Source organism: Crotalus tigris, unplaced genomic scaffold, assembly GCF_016545835.1.
Source record: "Crotalus tigris isolate CLP2741 ecotype Arizona unplaced genomic scaffold, ASM1654583v1 scf7180000019068.10715455, whole genome shotgun sequence".
Taxonomy (NCBI): Eukaryota; Metazoa; Chordata; class Lepidosauria; order Squamata; family Viperidae; genus Crotalus; species Crotalus tigris.
Genome location: NW_024097358.1, coordinates 9,461,624 through 9,479,368, shown reverse-complemented (window position 1 = coordinate 9,479,368; position 17,745 = coordinate 9,461,624). Strand labels below are relative to the sequence as shown.

The 17,745-nt window shown below is 41.1% G+C and overlaps 1 protein-coding gene across 6 annotated transcripts in view; it reads right to left on the bottom strand.

The window, feature by feature from the left end:
* UBTF (upstream binding transcription factor) overlaps nucleotides 1-17,220 on the bottom strand; it is a 44,682-nt gene extending 27,462 nt beyond the window's left edge. For 2 of the 6 annotated variants that reach the window (XR_005558637.1, XM_039359304.1), the window contains exons 1-8: nucleotides 15,152-15,422; nucleotides 13,084-13,236; nucleotides 11,864-12,039; nucleotides 10,378-10,461; nucleotides 5,651-5,806; nucleotides 3,276-3,340; nucleotides 1,871-1,991; nucleotides 55-165 (exon numbers count right to left, since the gene is read on the bottom strand). Coding sequence is in view for 5 of the 6 variants with exons in the window: in XM_039359304.1 (XP_039215238.1) it covers nucleotides 55-165; nucleotides 1,871-1,991; nucleotides 3,276-3,340; nucleotides 5,651-5,806; nucleotides 10,378-10,461; nucleotides 11,864-12,039; nucleotides 13,084-13,141 (771 nt within the window). In the remaining variant the exon portion in view is untranslated. Of the gene's footprint in view, nucleotides 1-54; nucleotides 166-1,870; nucleotides 1,992-3,275; nucleotides 3,341-5,650; nucleotides 5,807-10,377; nucleotides 10,462-11,863; nucleotides 12,040-13,083; nucleotides 13,237-15,151; nucleotides 15,423-16,505; nucleotides 16,690-16,779; nucleotides 16,797-16,860 lie in introns of those variants that run through there. The other 4 variants (XM_039359306.1, XM_039359308.1, XM_039359307.1 and 1 more) reach the window with 4 other exon arrangements.
* Nucleotides 17,221-17,745: the final 525 nt, after the last annotated feature.

Sequence of the window (17,745 nt, the reverse complement as noted above, 5' to 3'; positions counted from 1 at the left end):
CCGGGCTGAGCATAGGGGGGAGAAGATGGAGGGGAACGGTTGTGTGTTCCCTACCTCATACTCCTTCCGCTGCTCCAGAGCCTTATGAATCCATTTCAGCCTTTTTTTGTCCGAGAGCTGAGACCATTGCTTGCCCAACGCTTCCTTCACCTCCTTCGTGGTGGCCTGAAAAACCCAGGTGGGGAGGGGGAAATAAAAAAAAAGTAGGTACAAAGGGGAGGGAAACACTGCTCACCCTGGTGGTACAGCAGTGAATTACACTAAACTTTGGGAAAGATGAATTCTCATTGTGGTTTTTTGTTTTAAGTATCTTTTTCTTGATCCTGCAAGGAAGCAAAATGTAACTTGCTGCATATGCAGATAATCTATGAGAATTCTGAATAATTTTTCTTTTGGGGTTTAAATACATATAAAAAGGTTTCAGTCCCATGTAGGCCATTTGTAAGGGTCTCATGTCTTTGCTCTCTTTCTATCCTTCTCTTTCTCACCAATTAAATCTCTGGCCCCAGTGACTGACCCAGATTGGATCCTGCAACATTATCCTGGGACATGTGTATTTGCTTTCATTCATAAAAGAAACTGTCTGAATAATGGTAATTATGGAAACTAATGTAAACAGCAAACAAATATTACAAACAAACACTAGGAGCAGCATATCACACTCAATGTTTATTCTACACACTTCCAAGTGTTCCCTTCCACGCCTCCAACAAAAACAGGAATTAGTGACCCACAGGGTTTTTTGTAATGATCCTCTTTGGCTTCATTCTATTTACCATTCTAACAGAATAACTGGAAGGGACTTTGGAGGGTTGGACTAGAAAGTTTCAGAAAAGCAATTGACCAATCTCTTCTTAAAAACATCCATTGATGGAGACTCACAACTTCTGGAGGGAATCCTTCACAAATCTAACACTTTAGAAACCATTTGTACATGTGACTGTCATCTTCTTATGGCCATGAGTTCCATGAATTAACTATTCACTGCGTGAAAATGATTTATCTATCCTGTATATTTTGCTTATCATCTGTACTTATTGTTTCAGAAGAAAAAGTAAATCAAAAGCCAGCTATGCTCTAAAAGGGCACTTAGGGCTACTTGAATGAATAACAAAAAATTGCCCCCTGTACCGAGCTATTTGAGGAAGAAATATCTGAACATTCAATGCCAGTTAGAATTGAAAAAAACTGTCAATTCCTAGAGTAAACCATTTGTCTTCACTGCCCCAATTTTTGCTTTTATGATGTTGAAAGCCACTCAGAGTTGCCCGATAGTGAGATGGGCAGCATATAAATTTAATAGATAAACAAATATTTTTCAAGATTATATTTCCTCAATTTTTATTTAGCTTTCATAGCTGTTTCTTGATGCTTTGGCAGACCTCTCAGAATCAATTTTACATATTCAGCGGAATCAAAAGACAAAGCTTTTCCTGAGTGTAGTATCTCCAGATGTAGATGGGGGAACTGCTTTTATCTGAATGCTTCATTTATTTAAAAAAGTAGGAGCCCTCTATAAATAAAGAAAACAATATGAAGAAACATGAAGCTGAACACTTTCTTCTGACAGATTATGGGTCATATTGCAAAATGAGGTTTTCCGATAAGAAGAAAATGTTCATGTGTGTTATTAGAATCCCAAATATTATAACCCAGGAAGGCCTTTGCTTTCTGCTTGAATATAACCCATACCCCAGGGCCTCAGCTGATCAAAAATTAAAAGACTACAGCTTTATATTTAATTTTTCCTTGTTCTGCTTTCAAAAACAGCCTTCTGTCTCCCTCTGTTTCCACTGCTTTCCCTGTGCTGTCTTTCTTCATGCCTCCCATGCCACCTTCACCTCAAACTTATAAAGGGAGAGCTACTTACATCGGGTCGGACTTTCAGGTAGATCTTCTTCTCGTGAGTATACCAGAGCTGTTGGGGGGTCTTGGGTTTTTCTGGGATATCAGATTTCTTGGCATTCTGAATGAGGTCAGGATGGTCTTCCCTTCACAGAACAGGGATGGTAACAGGGGATGGAAAATGTAAGGCATCACCATACGGGAATTAACAAAACACACTTTCATATAAACCTCTCTAAGGCCCTACATACCAGTCCCCACTCTTGAATGCCAAGAAATCCCCAGAACTGCAGGATGAATCTGCCCGTAGAATTTTATTTTCTCTCCATAAAAAAAATATTCCCTCACAATCCTTCAAACATGGGCAAAGAGGGGTCTTCTGACATAACACCAACGTTTGTCCTCGGTGCAATTTCATGCTTCCACCCCTCTTGCTCTGAAACTTTCTAATACCTAAGAGCAAGACAGGGGACATGGCAAAAAAAAAAAAAAAAAAAGGTATGAGCGCAAAGACTCTACCCACTACCTACCCAGACATTTTTGGAGAATGAAGATACATGAGTTTCTGAGTTGAATAAAAACATTTCAAGCATACACACACACACACACACACACAAACAAATCTACTGGCTGGCAATGAATGCCAGCAATAAAGAGAGGAGGAAGATAAATAACTGGATAAACAAAATGACCAACAGCAATCAACCAAGCAGCTGTTATGCTAGATAATGGGACAAATTTTCTACACAATCCCTTATCAAGAAACATTCTGTAGATACAAATGCTCGGTACATCCATTGTTTTTGTTTGGTTCCCCCTCCCCAAACCAAAAGTTTAATTATGTGCTACATAGCAGGAAAGGCAGTTCTCTTCAAATTTGGGGAGGATGATGGTGATTGTGTACTGTAGAATATCTGGCTGGTCTACATTATCCTTTCTCAATTTTTTTCTCCTAAGATATTGTGGTCTACAACTTCTCTAAGTGCATATTGATCACTTACTTATGTGTCTGGAAATGAAGTTAATTATAGTATAACATCTTGGGATTCAACATATCTCAAGCTGGGAGCAGCTGCCTAGGTAGTAGATCTTTTGATTTAATTCAACATTTGCTTAGATGAGTGCTTGAAATGTTTACATAGAAAATTCTACCTGCCTAAAAATATATAGTTTTGCAGACTTTGTTATTCTATCAGTGGTTTAAAAAAGGAAAGTGTCACTATGCTATAGAACATATAGCTTTGAAGCCAAGGAACCTTCTAAGCACTACTTATTTTTTCTATTCTCTCCTTACCATCTTCTAATCAAAGCAGCTTTCATAGCAAAGTTGAGGAAAACGTCCGCTAAATGTGTGCAACTGAAATCTACAGCTGAAAAGCCTTAGAATGCTAATGGATACAAGCAAGACACTGTTGCTTAAGATCTCTTACCTAAATCTTGCCAGATTCCGCTCAAAATCTTGTTTCTCTCGTTGGAAATCCTGAATATACTTCATCTAAAAAACAGGGAGAAGAGGAAAAATACTCCACAGCTGCTATTTATATATGAGGTAGCTAATTGTCACACGCAAGCTCTCTCATTGGAGACAGAACTGTCTTGAGTCTTTAAGAGCTGTGGTGTGCAATGGTTATAATGCAGTATTGCAGGCTAATTCTGCCAACTGCCAGCAGTTCGATCCTGATTGGCTAAATATTGACTCAGCCTTCCGAAGTTGGTAAAATGAGAACCTAGATTGCTGGGGGGGGGGGCAATATGCTGACTCTGTAAACCACTTAGAGAAGGCTACAAAGCACTGTGAAGCAATATATAAGTCTAAGTTCTATTGCTATTATACTGAATATCTACTTCCTCTAATTCTATGTTCTGAAATTGCAGGTACGTGTATGTGTGTGTACGTGTGTGTGTGTATGTACACAAAATGCCCATCAAATCTTCCACAGGGCTGTTCTTTATCTCTGGAATGGCATGAGAAATTCAATTTCTTGGCATGCAAAACTAAACTGTTCCAAGTAAGTTCGTCATAAAAAAAGGCCAACTGGATAGAGAAATTGAGCAGAGTCTACCACAAACATCCTTACTGTCCTTTCTGAACTCCAGAAAGGACAAAGACCGTATGCTCTTCAATGCTTGAAAACTGATAAAAAACAATAGAGAAGCTGGCAAACCAGCCATTTGCGGATTCTATCTAGGCAGGTCACTCCAAAATGCTAAACAACTTTAGTGCTGTAGCATCTTGGATTCTTCTTAGCTCAGAGCTAAGAATTGTACAAATGTTAAATGCTCCTCTATTCAGGAATCTTTGCCTCCAGCCAGCAAGGCTCATAAAGGTTAGTTTGGGCACACTTGTATACACCAGAATGTCATCTTGCTTCCAGTTTAGTTATGCAGAGATTCAGATTAAGGAGGCTTACATTCACAAAGGTGAAGAGTTTACTGCTTCAGCACTAACACTGTGCTGACCCCACTTGTATCTTTTGTTGGTTTTTGAATTTCTTTTATGATCTAGAGAGCGCTCTGTGTTTTTACCATTTAAATAGTGGGATGCAGGAATTATAGGTCTGGAATTCCATGCACCCTATTTTTAGACATCTCCAGAGTAATAGGGCCAAAAATATACTTTGAATTTTTGTTCCTTAGAGCAGGGATCCCCAACCTCTGGGCAGTATCCTGGTACCAGGCCATGGCCTGTTGGAAACTGGGCTGCGCAAGCAGCAGGCGAGCGCGCAAGCCACTGCTGCATGGAACCATCTACTTTCCCCCCTGCCACCACCTGCAGAACTGGAAAGCTGGGGATTGCTGCTTTAGGGTTTCTTTTTTATACACAGGTAATTCTGTCTCAGCGGCTGCCCAAGTTATGACAGATCTGCAGAGTTCTGATGGCCACAGCCACCTATGTGGTTATGTGATTGCATTGTGGGCATTTGGCAACCAGCTGGCATTTACCACCCTTTGCAGTGTCCTGTGGACCCACGACCATAATTTTCAGCGGGTTTTGTCAGTTTCCACCTAAAAATGCCCATAGGATAATGGATTTGTTTAACAACTGCGGTATTCACTTAATGAGTGCTGTATTTGCTTAATGACCACTGCAAAAAAGGTCATAAAATTAGGTGGTCTTGTAGTGACCCGCTTAATGACTGCCACAACTTACGAACGTAATACTGGGCTCAATTAGAGTCTAACATAGGGACAACCTGTGTAGGGGGATATTAATAGACAAAAGAGGCACCTTGAAGATGCTTAGACAACTATTTCACACTTGAAACTGTCACCCAGAAAGAAATAAGCAGTATATCAGCTGATAGTTGAAATGCGGATCTCATGTTATATAAAGTTGAAGTTATTCACTAAATGTCAAGTGATGCCAATTCATCAGGCAAGTAGAATCAAGTTCCTTTAGTTATCCACTTTGACAGAAAGGCATATAAACATGCCCTTTGCAAGGGAAGCATGCAGTTTAAGCTCAAGATCCTAGCAATTGAGATTATTGCTAAATAACAGTCTAAATAACTGTTTTATAAAAATCATTTTGTGGTTCATTATCTGTTTTATAAAGGTAGCACATTCACAGAGCACTTGAGAAAGGGAATATTCTTTTTCGCAGAAGGTGCACAATACATCATTTGTAGGTACTAATTTCCCCAAGGAAAAAAAATGAGTTTTTTTTCTTTCTCTTTCTCTTCCTTGCATAGAGTTTTGCTAGAAAGACCAATAAAAAAGTGGCTTGCTGTCGGTAGGCAAAACTGCTTATGGAATTATGCCATTCCTGATACCCCTCATCACATTCTAAGTATGTACTGCTCACCTTTTTCTTTTCGGGGAGTTCCTTATATTTTTTTGAAAGAATCTTGGTTAAATCCAGGTTGCTCATCTCTGGATGTAGCTTAGCATATTTTGCTCGCTTTTCCATGAAGAAACGGAAATACGGAGTCAAAGGTTTTTTGGGGAAGTCAGGATGCTTCTGAATAGGGGCAGGAAGTAAGTAAAGAAAAAAATATTTTGAGATGGTCTCTTTCAAAAAAAAATGGAAAAATTAGAGTTTTACTTAATCCTCTAACTCTATTTTGTTTATAACATTTGTTTGCTGGAATAAGGTGGTAGCATATTTAAGTGTCACATGTAAATTAAATTCAACCATGAAACTCCAGTAATCTTACTAAAGCTTTATTTCAGCTTAGCATATCTGATGAGACATAAAAAGTATAGCTACGTCTCAAGAGACATCTAAAGAATTAAAATGAGTGTCTGTTTTGTCATTGTTTGTTACTGTTTTAAACTACTTGTTCCTCTGCTGAAACAGATTAAGTTTGTAAGGAAGGCCAGCATAGAAGCCTATCAGTCTTCCCAACCATGCATCTATAATCCCCAGAATTCCCAATCACTTTCCAACACATCTGGAAAAGCATCAGATGAGGAAAGCCCACTATGTTATCTGCCACAACTTGTACCTTACCTTCAATTCCTAATTATTATTGTGACATATTACTATTATTTATACTATACCCATGTTTTCTCTCCTTTCATTCAAGAATTCAGGTTGATATATAGTGTTCTATTTTCCCAGCACAAGAACCTAATGAGGTAACTTAGAAAGAGAGTGACTGGACCAAAATCTCCATGTAAAGCATGTGACATCTCCAATGTAGGAAGACCAATAAGTTAGCAATATTAGACTAAACGAACAAATCATAAAAAAGTTACTATATTCAAAATGCAGTACCATAAACTTAAAGGCATGACCAGAATCTTGAGTTTATCATTAGCAGCAGTGTAACAAACTGGAAAAGTGTTTTATTAAAGTGTTTTGCATTTTATTCACAAATCATACATATTGATAGAGGAATATTTATAGTTCAGGTTGAACTTGGTTCTCTGAGCTTGGTGGTTTTCTTGTAGACATTTCATTCACAAACTAGGTAACATCAGGAGTCTGACTGATGTTACCTAGTTTGGTAATGAAACATCTGCAAGAAAACCAAGTTCAAAGAGCATCAAGGATCCCACATACAAAATATTTCATTACTTAAGAGCACGGGTGTCAAACTCGATCACATCACATGACATATCATGACTTATTTTTTGCCTTTGCAGGAGTCGGGGTGAGCATGGCCTGCATGTGAGGAGGCATAGCCAGTTTGATACCCTGCTTTAGAGGCTTCAAGCTTCAGTGAACATTGTATCAATTAGGGGGCTATTAATTTTAATACCTTTTAATAACTATGCTACTAGTTAATCTTTCTTTTAAAAAATGGAATGGAGAACTAGTTTTCCATAAACCTTCCACAAAAATAAAGAAACCTGCAAGCCCTCCAGATGATACTGAAGTACAATCTTTTTATTCTTTACAGTTGAGGAAATCATCCTGGCTAGGACAGCTTGTGATTTCCAAGAGCTGCTGGTTCCTCACACTTGTGATAAACCTGACTTTATATTGCTACTTCAAAGATCATTGCAGTTTACAAGAAATTTAACTTAGCCTTTGTTCCAATTGTTCACATATATTTGCACATCAATACCTATTCAACATCTGATTGCATCTGTTGATAAGCTTTGTCTGTTAGGCCAAAGGAAGACACTCCTATTTTAGAAGGCTTTATTTCATACTCAACCAAAGGGGGGAAGGGATTAAGGCTAAGTTAAACTCTTTTTACTTTGCTTACTGCAGAATGTAGTACACCCTAATTTGTCTTATCTTTCCTGCCAGTGGGTTTTTTTTTAACTAAACATCACAAAACATTGTATCTCTACAAAGTATATTACATTTGTTTGGTATAATAATTGCTGCCACGGGGACCATTGATAGATTATAATTCTACACATGGACCCAAACTGCCTCCAAAGATTGGGTTTTAAAAGTCTACATCTGTTTTGTCATTAAGGAACAGGTCTTCCATATTTGACTGATATTTTTGTTTTTTCCAATTAAGGACTCTTGCTATTGGCTACTTTTGTTAATTATTGGTCACTAGTATAGTCGCTGTTAGATTATATGCATTAAAACTTTTTTTAAAAAAATAGCTTTACACAATATGTACATCTTTTTCTACTTTTCCTTTTTTATGGCTATGTTATTAAGTTCTTGTTTTTTTTTTAAAGAATCTCTTTGCTTTCTTTCTGTAGTTATCAGGAGCCAGAGTATTTTATTTGCTACCATCCACTCTATATTAAAAAAATGCAGGAAAATATTAAGAGATGTTTTAAATAATCCAAGTTTTACAAGATAAATTATTTGTTAAATTCAGACTTTCAAGGCAATATGTCCCACCTATACGGGCAGAAAAAGGAAATAGCATCACAAAAAGAAAATAAAAACACTACACTTACTTTGGGCTTTAGCTCTGCCACCTGGAAAAAGAACAGCCCTCAGCTGAACAGCAAATAAGTATTTTCTTCTGAATACTGTACTTTTTAATTAAATAATACACTTTTTAATGTTTGATATACAAGGCTATATAACAGGGTTGTTTGGTACACAGTGCTGTAAAAATCCAGTTGCAAACTAGCAGAGCCCATGATATATGCAAAACACTAGGGGTGCAGCTGTCTGGACTTTAGCTCTTTTCCAGAATTTATTTTCAGAAATTATCAAAACTTCAACCACAACATGGTTTGCTATATGTAAGAATGATTTAGAAAGAGGACACATGTATATGTGAGAGGAAGAGGTCTTTCAAATGATGCATCAAGAAATCACCTAAAAACATAGCTACTCTTCTAAAACCAGCCCTTGCACTATTCCCCAAGGTCACATGATCATAATTCACGTTTGGCAATTAATGTTTCTCAACATCATTCTCAATCTTTCCAGCCATCTTTCAACAGCAAAAGCTTTGCTTAATGACTGTGATTCATTGGGACAGATTTCCTTAAAAACCTGGCCAAAAAAATTGTAAAACTGGCTGCAGCTTACTTAACAATCTTCTTGCTTAGCAATAGAAATTCTGGACCAAACTGAGGTCATATTTGAGTCAAGGACTTCTTGTTCAGATTAAAATATTTTTTTTACTGGTCCAGACCATTAATTCCAACCTCCCAACTTGTACAAATCACAGAAAATTATCCCCCTCCCCCTCTTTTTGCTTTTCTGTAATGTAACATTGAATGAAGGCATATTTCCCTATCCAGATGTCATCCGACAATTATCTGTTAGACAATGTAATAACGTTTGCAAAGACCCACACAAGAAACAGTATGAGCAGGCTAGGGTAGTGAGATTACTCAAGTTTATCTTGTCCTCAGAGAAACCCATCATGATGTTTATTAATTCTGCAGAAATCAATATTCTGGATTTTGAACCAAGAATGGAAGCCAAAACGTCTTCAGCAGAATGTTGAGCAATTCAGTTGTATTCCAAATAGAGGTGGCAGAAACACCTTCTCTTCATTGTCCGCTGATTAGAAAATTGGATTATGCAGAGACACAAGCTGTAATTTGCCATGCAAATCATTATGAGGAAGAGGAAAGATCTCACTACTTTCAATGTGCATAATGGGGCAAGACTAACATCATCTGATTGTGGATAAAATGTCAGGTCCATGAAATTGTTTTTTTCTATGATCTGCATCAGAGAATGGCCACTCTGATTCTCAATCACTTTTAATAATTAAGACCCTTATTATCATAATTGTAATAATTCTTTCTTGGCACACAATTTGGGATGAGTTATTTTCAATGTTTCACACCCTAAAAGTAAAGTCTACTAAGAATATATTTGTTTCTATCTTTAATTCAGAAATAAATGGAACCCTTTCCCTGTCCTGTAATATTTACTTAACAAACTATATTCAAAAATTGTACATGCTAGTGGTGTGATCTGGAATCACAATGTGACTCACCTGATGAACATGTGATTCTCAATATTCCGATCATCCATTTTTACCACTACTGTACAATGAATAATTTATTATTTAATATTTACATTTTAATCTATACAAAATAGCTACCATGTTGATTAATGGTATTTAGAATTATGTACCCACTGAGGACCTTTCTAAATTTTCTCCCATTCTCCTGAACTGAATTGAAATGATCAATGGCTTTTAGCAAAACTTTCACTTGAAACACAAATATGCACATGCACAGTTGGGGAACATCCAATGCACTAGTTAAGGTGTTTGATGAAGACCCAGGAGGCCTAGAAAATTCAATAAGTAACTCTAGATCAGTTATTATCCATCAGCCCAAACTGCCACACAGAACTGTGGTGGTGAAAGGAGTGTCACATGAACCACCTTGAGTCTCTGAGTCTGGAGGGAAAGGAAGGCAGAAATCTAACAAGTAAATAAACGCTGCTGAGAAAGTTATGGGTAAATCCACCAAGTGGGATCTTTTACCAATTATGACTTCCTATAACTCATTACTAAACTAAAGGATAACCAGAAAAGAGAATGGAAGCACACCTGAGTCTTAAGAAATACTGGTGTTGTAGATCATAATTTTGTGCCATTTGGAGAAAGGCAATAATCGAGCAGCCAACTTGATTCAAAAGAAAGTTCTTTTGTTGATTATGTCCTCCTTGAAGCCAACACCTACCTTCAGTTTTTTGCCTTTGTATGGGTTTTTCACATGTTCTTCAGCATCCATTATCAATTCTGTCAAGGTCCGGAACTTTCTCACCTGCAGGAATAAATAGTAAACAGTTGCAGTGAAGTTAGAAGAGAGACAAGAGTACAGTGTTGTGATTATTTTGAAGGCCACCAATTTAAACTGATATATCAAAATAAAGTATATATTTGCTGCATGATTCAATTGAAAGGAAGGCCTTCATTTTGTGAACCTATTTGTGCAGGTTTAAGCAGAAACTAGTAATAGTAGAAAGATTATTGTCCTGTCAATGGGAAAATTATTTTTCTTTTTGTTTTTCTGAACTGAATTTTCTTCCTGCCTTTCATTTTCAAAAAAAGTACATCTATGCTGAGATTATCAGAACACTAACATTTACCATGAACATTTGTCATGCAGGCAATTGACCGATAGCCATAATAATTATACTGGGAATTTGGAGAGACTAATAACCAATGTTCTGTGCTGCAACTATCATGTTAATTAAATCAATGCAAACTTTCCCAAAGTGATGTCCTCAATATGCATTAACAACCATAAAGCTGACTGCAAATTCTAATGACAGTTGCAATGCATCTAAAAAATTCAGTACAGTTAACAGTTAACTGCGAAAAGGAAAAACTAAAATGTGTTTTAAACCATAATTCCTAATTCAAATGTGCAAATCCACATTTTTAAACAGTGAAACTAGGCTTAGCAGTCGCCCTAACCATTCAAGGGAAAATGAAGAGGGAGGGCATGAAAACTTGATATATGGTTAATTTTTGCTGAGGCTTATTCACATGGAATGTAATCAGGGGGAGTGGGACTGTGTCCTTCAAGTTTTGATGAACTTCTGCAATCCCATCTAGCACCCCTGCTAATGATAAGATAAGGAGCTGTAGTTCCTCCACATTTTCCATCGCTTACTCAGCCCTGCTCTATATATCATGGTTCAACATGCAGTCAAATCTGGTCAGTAGTCATCTCTATAGAAATAGCAATGTACTTCTGTAGTTTGAAATTTAACAAGGCAATCCTCTGCCTATCTGTTCAAATAGCAAGCCTCAGCCTCACCCCCAGGCAACTCAGTACAGAATTGTAGCCTGAATACAGTTTAGCAGTTAACAGCAATAAGACAGCCCACATAGAACAAATAGAAACAGAAGAATAGGGAGTGCCTTTTGGAGGAGAGAAAGAAGAGAAAAACTGTTTAGTGGCTTAAGAATATAAAAGATATTGAAAGAGCTCCCAAGACATAAATAGGAACACCTCTATAGGCAAACAGCACTAAAAACTTTGCCATTTATTTATAAAATTTATTGGCTGCCCATCTTACATGGTAATTCTTACCGTAACATTGGAACTGTTACTGGATCAAATGCTCAAATTAACGAATGCAGTGTATTTGCTAGGCAAGGTCATTATGTAAAGCATCGTTTCAGGTCAGTCCTCTTTGAGCTCAGAAAGCAATTACCTCATTGGATATCTCAATCCATTTCATCTTGCACATATCACCAGAGAAGTCTTTGAAGGCGACTTTATCCCAGTCCAAATGGGATTCCGTGGTTTTGAACTTGCTGCCGTCATTGGAGGGCAGGTTATTTTTCATGCACTCCAAGAGGGTCAGCATGTCTTCCTGGGTCCAACGGTCTGGAGGAAAAGCAAAAAGGGAAAGAACGTATTATACCTGAATTTTATGTTTCTGAGGATCTATTCCCAAATCAGTGCACTTCAAATGCCCTGGCATAGCAACCTAGTACCTGTCAATGTCAGCATGGTCTTTGGAATTCTGGGAATTATAGTTCCACTATATTTCATATTTAAAGTTTTAAAAGAAACAGCAGCTAGAAGTGTTTTTTTTAATATTACAGGAAGCAGAGAAACATTGAGCCTGGCAATTATGATTGTTAATTCGTGATGATCATAACCAGATTTTTTACCATATTTTGCAGGCAGTTGTTAAGTGAAGGGCACAGACATTAAGTGAATCCATTATTCACTTGGGATGTTCCCCCCCCTCAAAATCAGAAGTAAACACCAGTTTTTAGCAAAAACACTGTAAACCATTGTCACATGACTGTGGGATACAGCAAATGGCCATAAATGCAGACTGGTTCAAGGGTCTAAAATGCAGTATCGTGAAGTAGGGATGGGAGTGGGGGAACCACTGGCTGGTTTTTTTAATCATACATTTTATATTTTCATCACATCACATTCAGATAATATAGGAACTTTAGAATAACCAAACGGGTAGCTCCAACTGCACAATTTGTTGGCGGGCAGCTTTGAGAATGTATTCATGGTTAACCATCATCATGGTCACTGTGTTTTCTAAATACAGACTAGAATGACCGATAAATTTGCTGTTGTAGTCAGCAGAAGTTGCTGTTGTAGTCAGCAGAATAGTGTTATATATTATTTGTGTGGTCATAGAAAATATCTAAGGATGATACTTTTGCAAAGTTTTTCTTCCACATTTGTTAACTATTTGCAATAGTATTCAGCCTCATTTGAGATTATTTTTAACGACAGTAGCTAAAGATCTTTAAAAATCAATAAATAATATTTATTTAAATATCAATAAGTAATATTTATTTAAAATAAATAAGTAAAGTTGAATATTTCAAGAAGGGGCAGCTGGGAACATGATTCTGCATAATTTTCTACTGCTTTTCCAGGAGCATTCCTTCTCACCTTGATTTTTGGGGGCTGTCATTTCTAAATCAGTTGGACTATCTGCTTCTCCGTTCATCCTCCACTTCACAGACCCAAGGGTGACACCTCCTGGGTCTCCCCTTTCCAGCTTCCTGTCTTCCCCCTTCACGGTGGCGTCAAACAATTTTCACCCTGAAAAAAACAAACTGTAATAAGGATCTCTGCTTACCAGGTTACCTTCACAAAGAGGTACAAGAGCCATTTGGTTAGTAACTCCTGGAAATTAATACAAGAATTAAACAATTCTTGAACCTGGAACCTGTAAGCTATTCATACATTCAAGAGCAAGTGGGAGCTGAGAGAGAAGACAGGTACCCGCAGTGTAGAGCTGAAAAGTTTTGTATAAAATTGAGGAAGGTACAAATGGCCCAAGATCGCTACACAAATAGCATAGAATTCTGTCTTCAGTATACTGTGATAGAATACTTAGCCAATTCAAATTCAATAAATAAATAAAATTCTAAGGGGAAAGGGAAATGGGGCTTGGTGGGATCTGATTTACTGGGGAAAACCCCCCAGTGATGGGGGGGGGGACTGCTTCAAACAGATTCCATTTTTCAGGTGAGGGAGAAATTACTAAAACAGAAGTGGGGAAAAGTTGGCAGATTACAGTAAAGGAACCAAGGGGTGGTGGTGGAAATCCAAGGAAACTGGCCAGCTAACCTAGTAGTGATCTTGCATTAGTGAAGCTCAACCACAAAGATCACTGGACAGTTAAGCCAAACCCGCGTCACAGTTAAAATTAGGGAATAGAAAGACCTTTGGCGAAAGACTAAAATACAGATTCTAGCCATAGGGGTAAGAAGCAATAATAAAAGTAATAATTTCAGACAAGTAACAATGAAAATCACAACTGAAAATAAAGAAATGACCGAGAGCCTTGGTATCAAAGTAGAATTATTACGAGTGAGATGTCAGCCAGCATTAACTACAGAGGGAGAAGAACCTAGGGATCAGAGCGGATCTCTGGGCGAAAGAAATGAGAAATCGCAGATTTTCTTGGACCAGCGAGCGGATATTCTTGGAAAGAAAATGCTGCACCCAGCCACAAGGTGGGCGGAGTAAAGGCGAATCGGGCGGGAGGAGTGGAGAGGAGGCAGGCCAGGCAAAGGGGAGGGATCTGCGGACCTCTCTTCTCTCCCTCCCTTTCCACCAGCTCTTCAGAGGCCGCACCATCGCCAGCCAATCTCCGTCGCCGCTTTCCTGCAGCAGCAGAAGCGCAGCTGCTGCTTGCTACCCTCCCCCTCTTCGCCTGTCTCCAGGCAGGCGGGAGAGCCGGGCCGAGCCGAGCCGACGGAGCTGGTGGTGCAGCTGCTTCTGCTTCGTCTCCTTCCCCCCGCCTCCTTCCTCTCCGCACGCCCTGCGGGCGCCACCGAAGGGGAAATCTAGCTGCCGCCGCCACCTCGCTTGCCTGATTTCGCTCCCACCCCAGTTTTTTTTTTTTCAACCCCAGCTCGGGCTCCAGCCTCCTGGCCCCGTTCCTTCGTTCCTCCCCGCCTTGACTCTCGAAGACGAGAAAGGCAGTGTTTCGCTAGGATCTCGCCCCCGTCGTCTCTCGACAATGCCAGCGTTCCTCGCCAACCAACTTCAGTCGTCCTTCCAGGAAGGGGGAACGTTGAGATCGCCGGATTCCAGGATCTTTTCCCTCCTGCCGCAGGATTTCGCTGCCTTCTTCCTTTCTGATTCGCTCTACTGGATTTCTACGGGATTTATACAAGATCTACACATACACACAACTGCGTTAACAGAGATCACCCTCCGGTTCCCCGCGGAATCCTCCCTTCGAAAATAATCTTAAGGAAATCAGCTCGTTTCCCAACTCCAGAATTTCCCTTCACTACTAGAAGATCCCTTTCTTATCCCAATAAATAAGACTCGCATCCTAGCCCAAGCCACGATCCGTAAAGAAGGCAGCCTTCGATACAGTAAATCGTTCGTTTATCCCCCTTCGGAGAATCTAGCGGGGGAGGCGAACTCCCGCATTGTTCCCCGTCGATCAGGCCACTAAAGAAAGAACTTCGCCCCCCCCCCCACAAAAACCCTGTACCAGAGCACGAAGCAGAGGATTCCGCTTCGTCGGCCGGGAGCCAGGCGCCGAATACTGCTCAGCGTGTTGCAGAGGAAAAGGGAGCAGCAAGCGAGTTCCGCGTCTGTCTTCTCTCCGTCGGTGTAACCTCGCCGAGGCGGTTAATAAGGATGAGACAAGCCCGCCTCGTTGTGGCGGCGGCAGTCGCGAGTGGGGAGGAGCAGGAGCCGGAGAGCCGCTGCAGCAGCAGCCCCATCGGAGCCGCTGGTGGAAGGGGGGCGGGGATGGTTGGCTGGCGGGAGGGAGAAATGAATGCCCGGCTGGGGGCGTCCAGGCAGAGCCGAGGGAGGGCAGCACGTCCTGGCTGCGGCAGCTACTGCCGCCGCCGCCGCCTCCTCCTTTCCCTCTACCAGCGCCCAGACCCCCGGGGAGCGCCTCCCCCTGTGCGCCTAGGGCGCAGGGGAAGTCGGCGGGTCAAACCCCGTTAACCCGATTCTCCACACCCGACCGCAACGTGGGCCCCCCGAAAAAGCTGCTCGTCGAGAGTAGGGGAGGGACGCCAAGCATGTTCGCCTGCATGGAACCACCCTTCGGATGGTGGAGCGCGCTGGCTCCAACCGATCGACGGTCGAAAAAGCCATTTGGTGCCCGAGCTTGCCAAGACCGTCCAACGCGGGAGAAGCAAGGGAAAGTAACAGGAATCCATCGCAGCAGATTCCGTAAAACTGAGGCGAAATGTTTTGCACGTAATTTATAAAGCCAGTGTGCAGCAATTGTGGGAAGGCGGGAAAAAACCCAAGACTCTTCCCCGCCGCATTTGGTTTCTTTCACGGTGCAGGCGAAGAGAGAAAAGCTTACACGATGACGGCTTGTTTCCACCGCTTCTTTCCCCTCACCCCTGGCAGCGCCCTTTTAGTTCTAAAAGCAGCTCGGGCGGGAGCAGGAAAAGAGATCGGATCTCTGCGCCACAACCTGCACCGCCTAGTTTTTCCATCTACCTCCGCCGCGACTCAACGGCGACTGAGACAGCCACCGCCTTCCGATCTCGCCCTTCTATGGTTGAATGCCGCGGCGCGGCCTATCTAGAAGGCGCCCGGAAGACAGGAAAGGGGCCCCGATTCGATTGCCTCCGCCAAGGCTCCGATCGGATTCCTTGGAGAAAATGCAACCCCAAATGCGTTTGCAAATACATATATATATATATATATATATATATATATATATATATAAAGCATCGCGTAGATACGATGACATTAATATACCCGAACTCTCTAAAATGTGCTTGAAAAAAAGGAATATTAAAATTCAATATGTTATTTTGTTTTTTAATATATGCGTCCCAAAAAATTCGACTGAACCCATTTTTTAACCTTACCGAGGAAATTGAGATGCTCGGCGGAAAAAGCAACAACGAATGGTGGTGCCGCCGCCGCAGCCTGCCTCCCAGCCTGACTGCGCTGCTTCACCGCCGGAGCCGAGGAGGTAACAAAAGCGCCTCCCTCCAGCCCCAGATGGTGGAGCACAACGTCGGGCTAATGGCGAGCTCCACACGCGCTCGTACTGCCGCAAAGCCAGCCTCGGCTATAGGCAGCGGCGCCTCGGTTTGTACCTTCTCCCCCCCCCTCTCCCCCTGATCCGTCCTTGCTCACCCGCCCTTCTTTGCAACGGGGCTCCATCCTGGAGTCGATCTGAGGGGAGATTTTTAGTCCCCTACTACGTCTGCAACCTACCTGCAGATCGGAAAGACTTTGGAGAAAAGCTTCCCCCCTTTTCCCCCTTCTTTCCTGGGCTTGCTTTAGCTAGGAAGCGTTGGTTGAATGCACGCCAGCTCTGCAGCGCTGGCCCCGGGCGTGGACTCGCTCCAGTCCCCGCAGAGAGCTTGCACTTCCCCCGCCTCCATCTCCCTGCTTTTTTCTTCCAATCAGCCGGTCTCTTCGGCTCCCGGATCCTTAGGCAACCTTCTTCACAAGTCCCCATTTTTCCCATCTGCTCCCTAGATGGGACTGGTAAAACGAAAACATGTTTCCAGGGCTTCGGTCTCGCTTTCTGTGTTTGACCTCACCAGGTTGTGGGTTTAACTTTCGCGATTCTGGTGTGTGTGTGTGTGTGTGTGTGTGTGTGTGTATGTTTTTATTGCTCTTTAGTTTTGCAACACTGTAGTCAAACGGAGAGGGAGGAGGGGAAAGGAAAAGAGAGAGAGGAGGGGAAAAAAACGCTTACATTTGCCACAAATCCTCTTCGTTTGGCGTTTGTAAAACGAGTACAAATCACACGCGCTCGATTTTAATTCCTCCTGCGACCTCCCCTTTCTTCATCTCCCTTTCAAAGGATCGTATCGAAAGAACAAGGCAGGGGAGAGAGGAGAGTTTCAAAATTACAACCCGGAGAGCGCTAGCTGCTGCAATACCATCAGATTATTTCTGAGGGCAGACATATTTTTGGCAACAAGCGAGCTTTATTTTAAGGTCCCATTTTTCCTTATAAACAAGCGGGGCAACACCTTGTGTCCCGTCGAATTTTATTGACGATTGTTTTAGGATTGGATTCTAAATCATTGCTTGAAAATGACATTCGTGTAAATTTCAGTCAAAAGCCGAGCTTCTCCTCCCCCATTT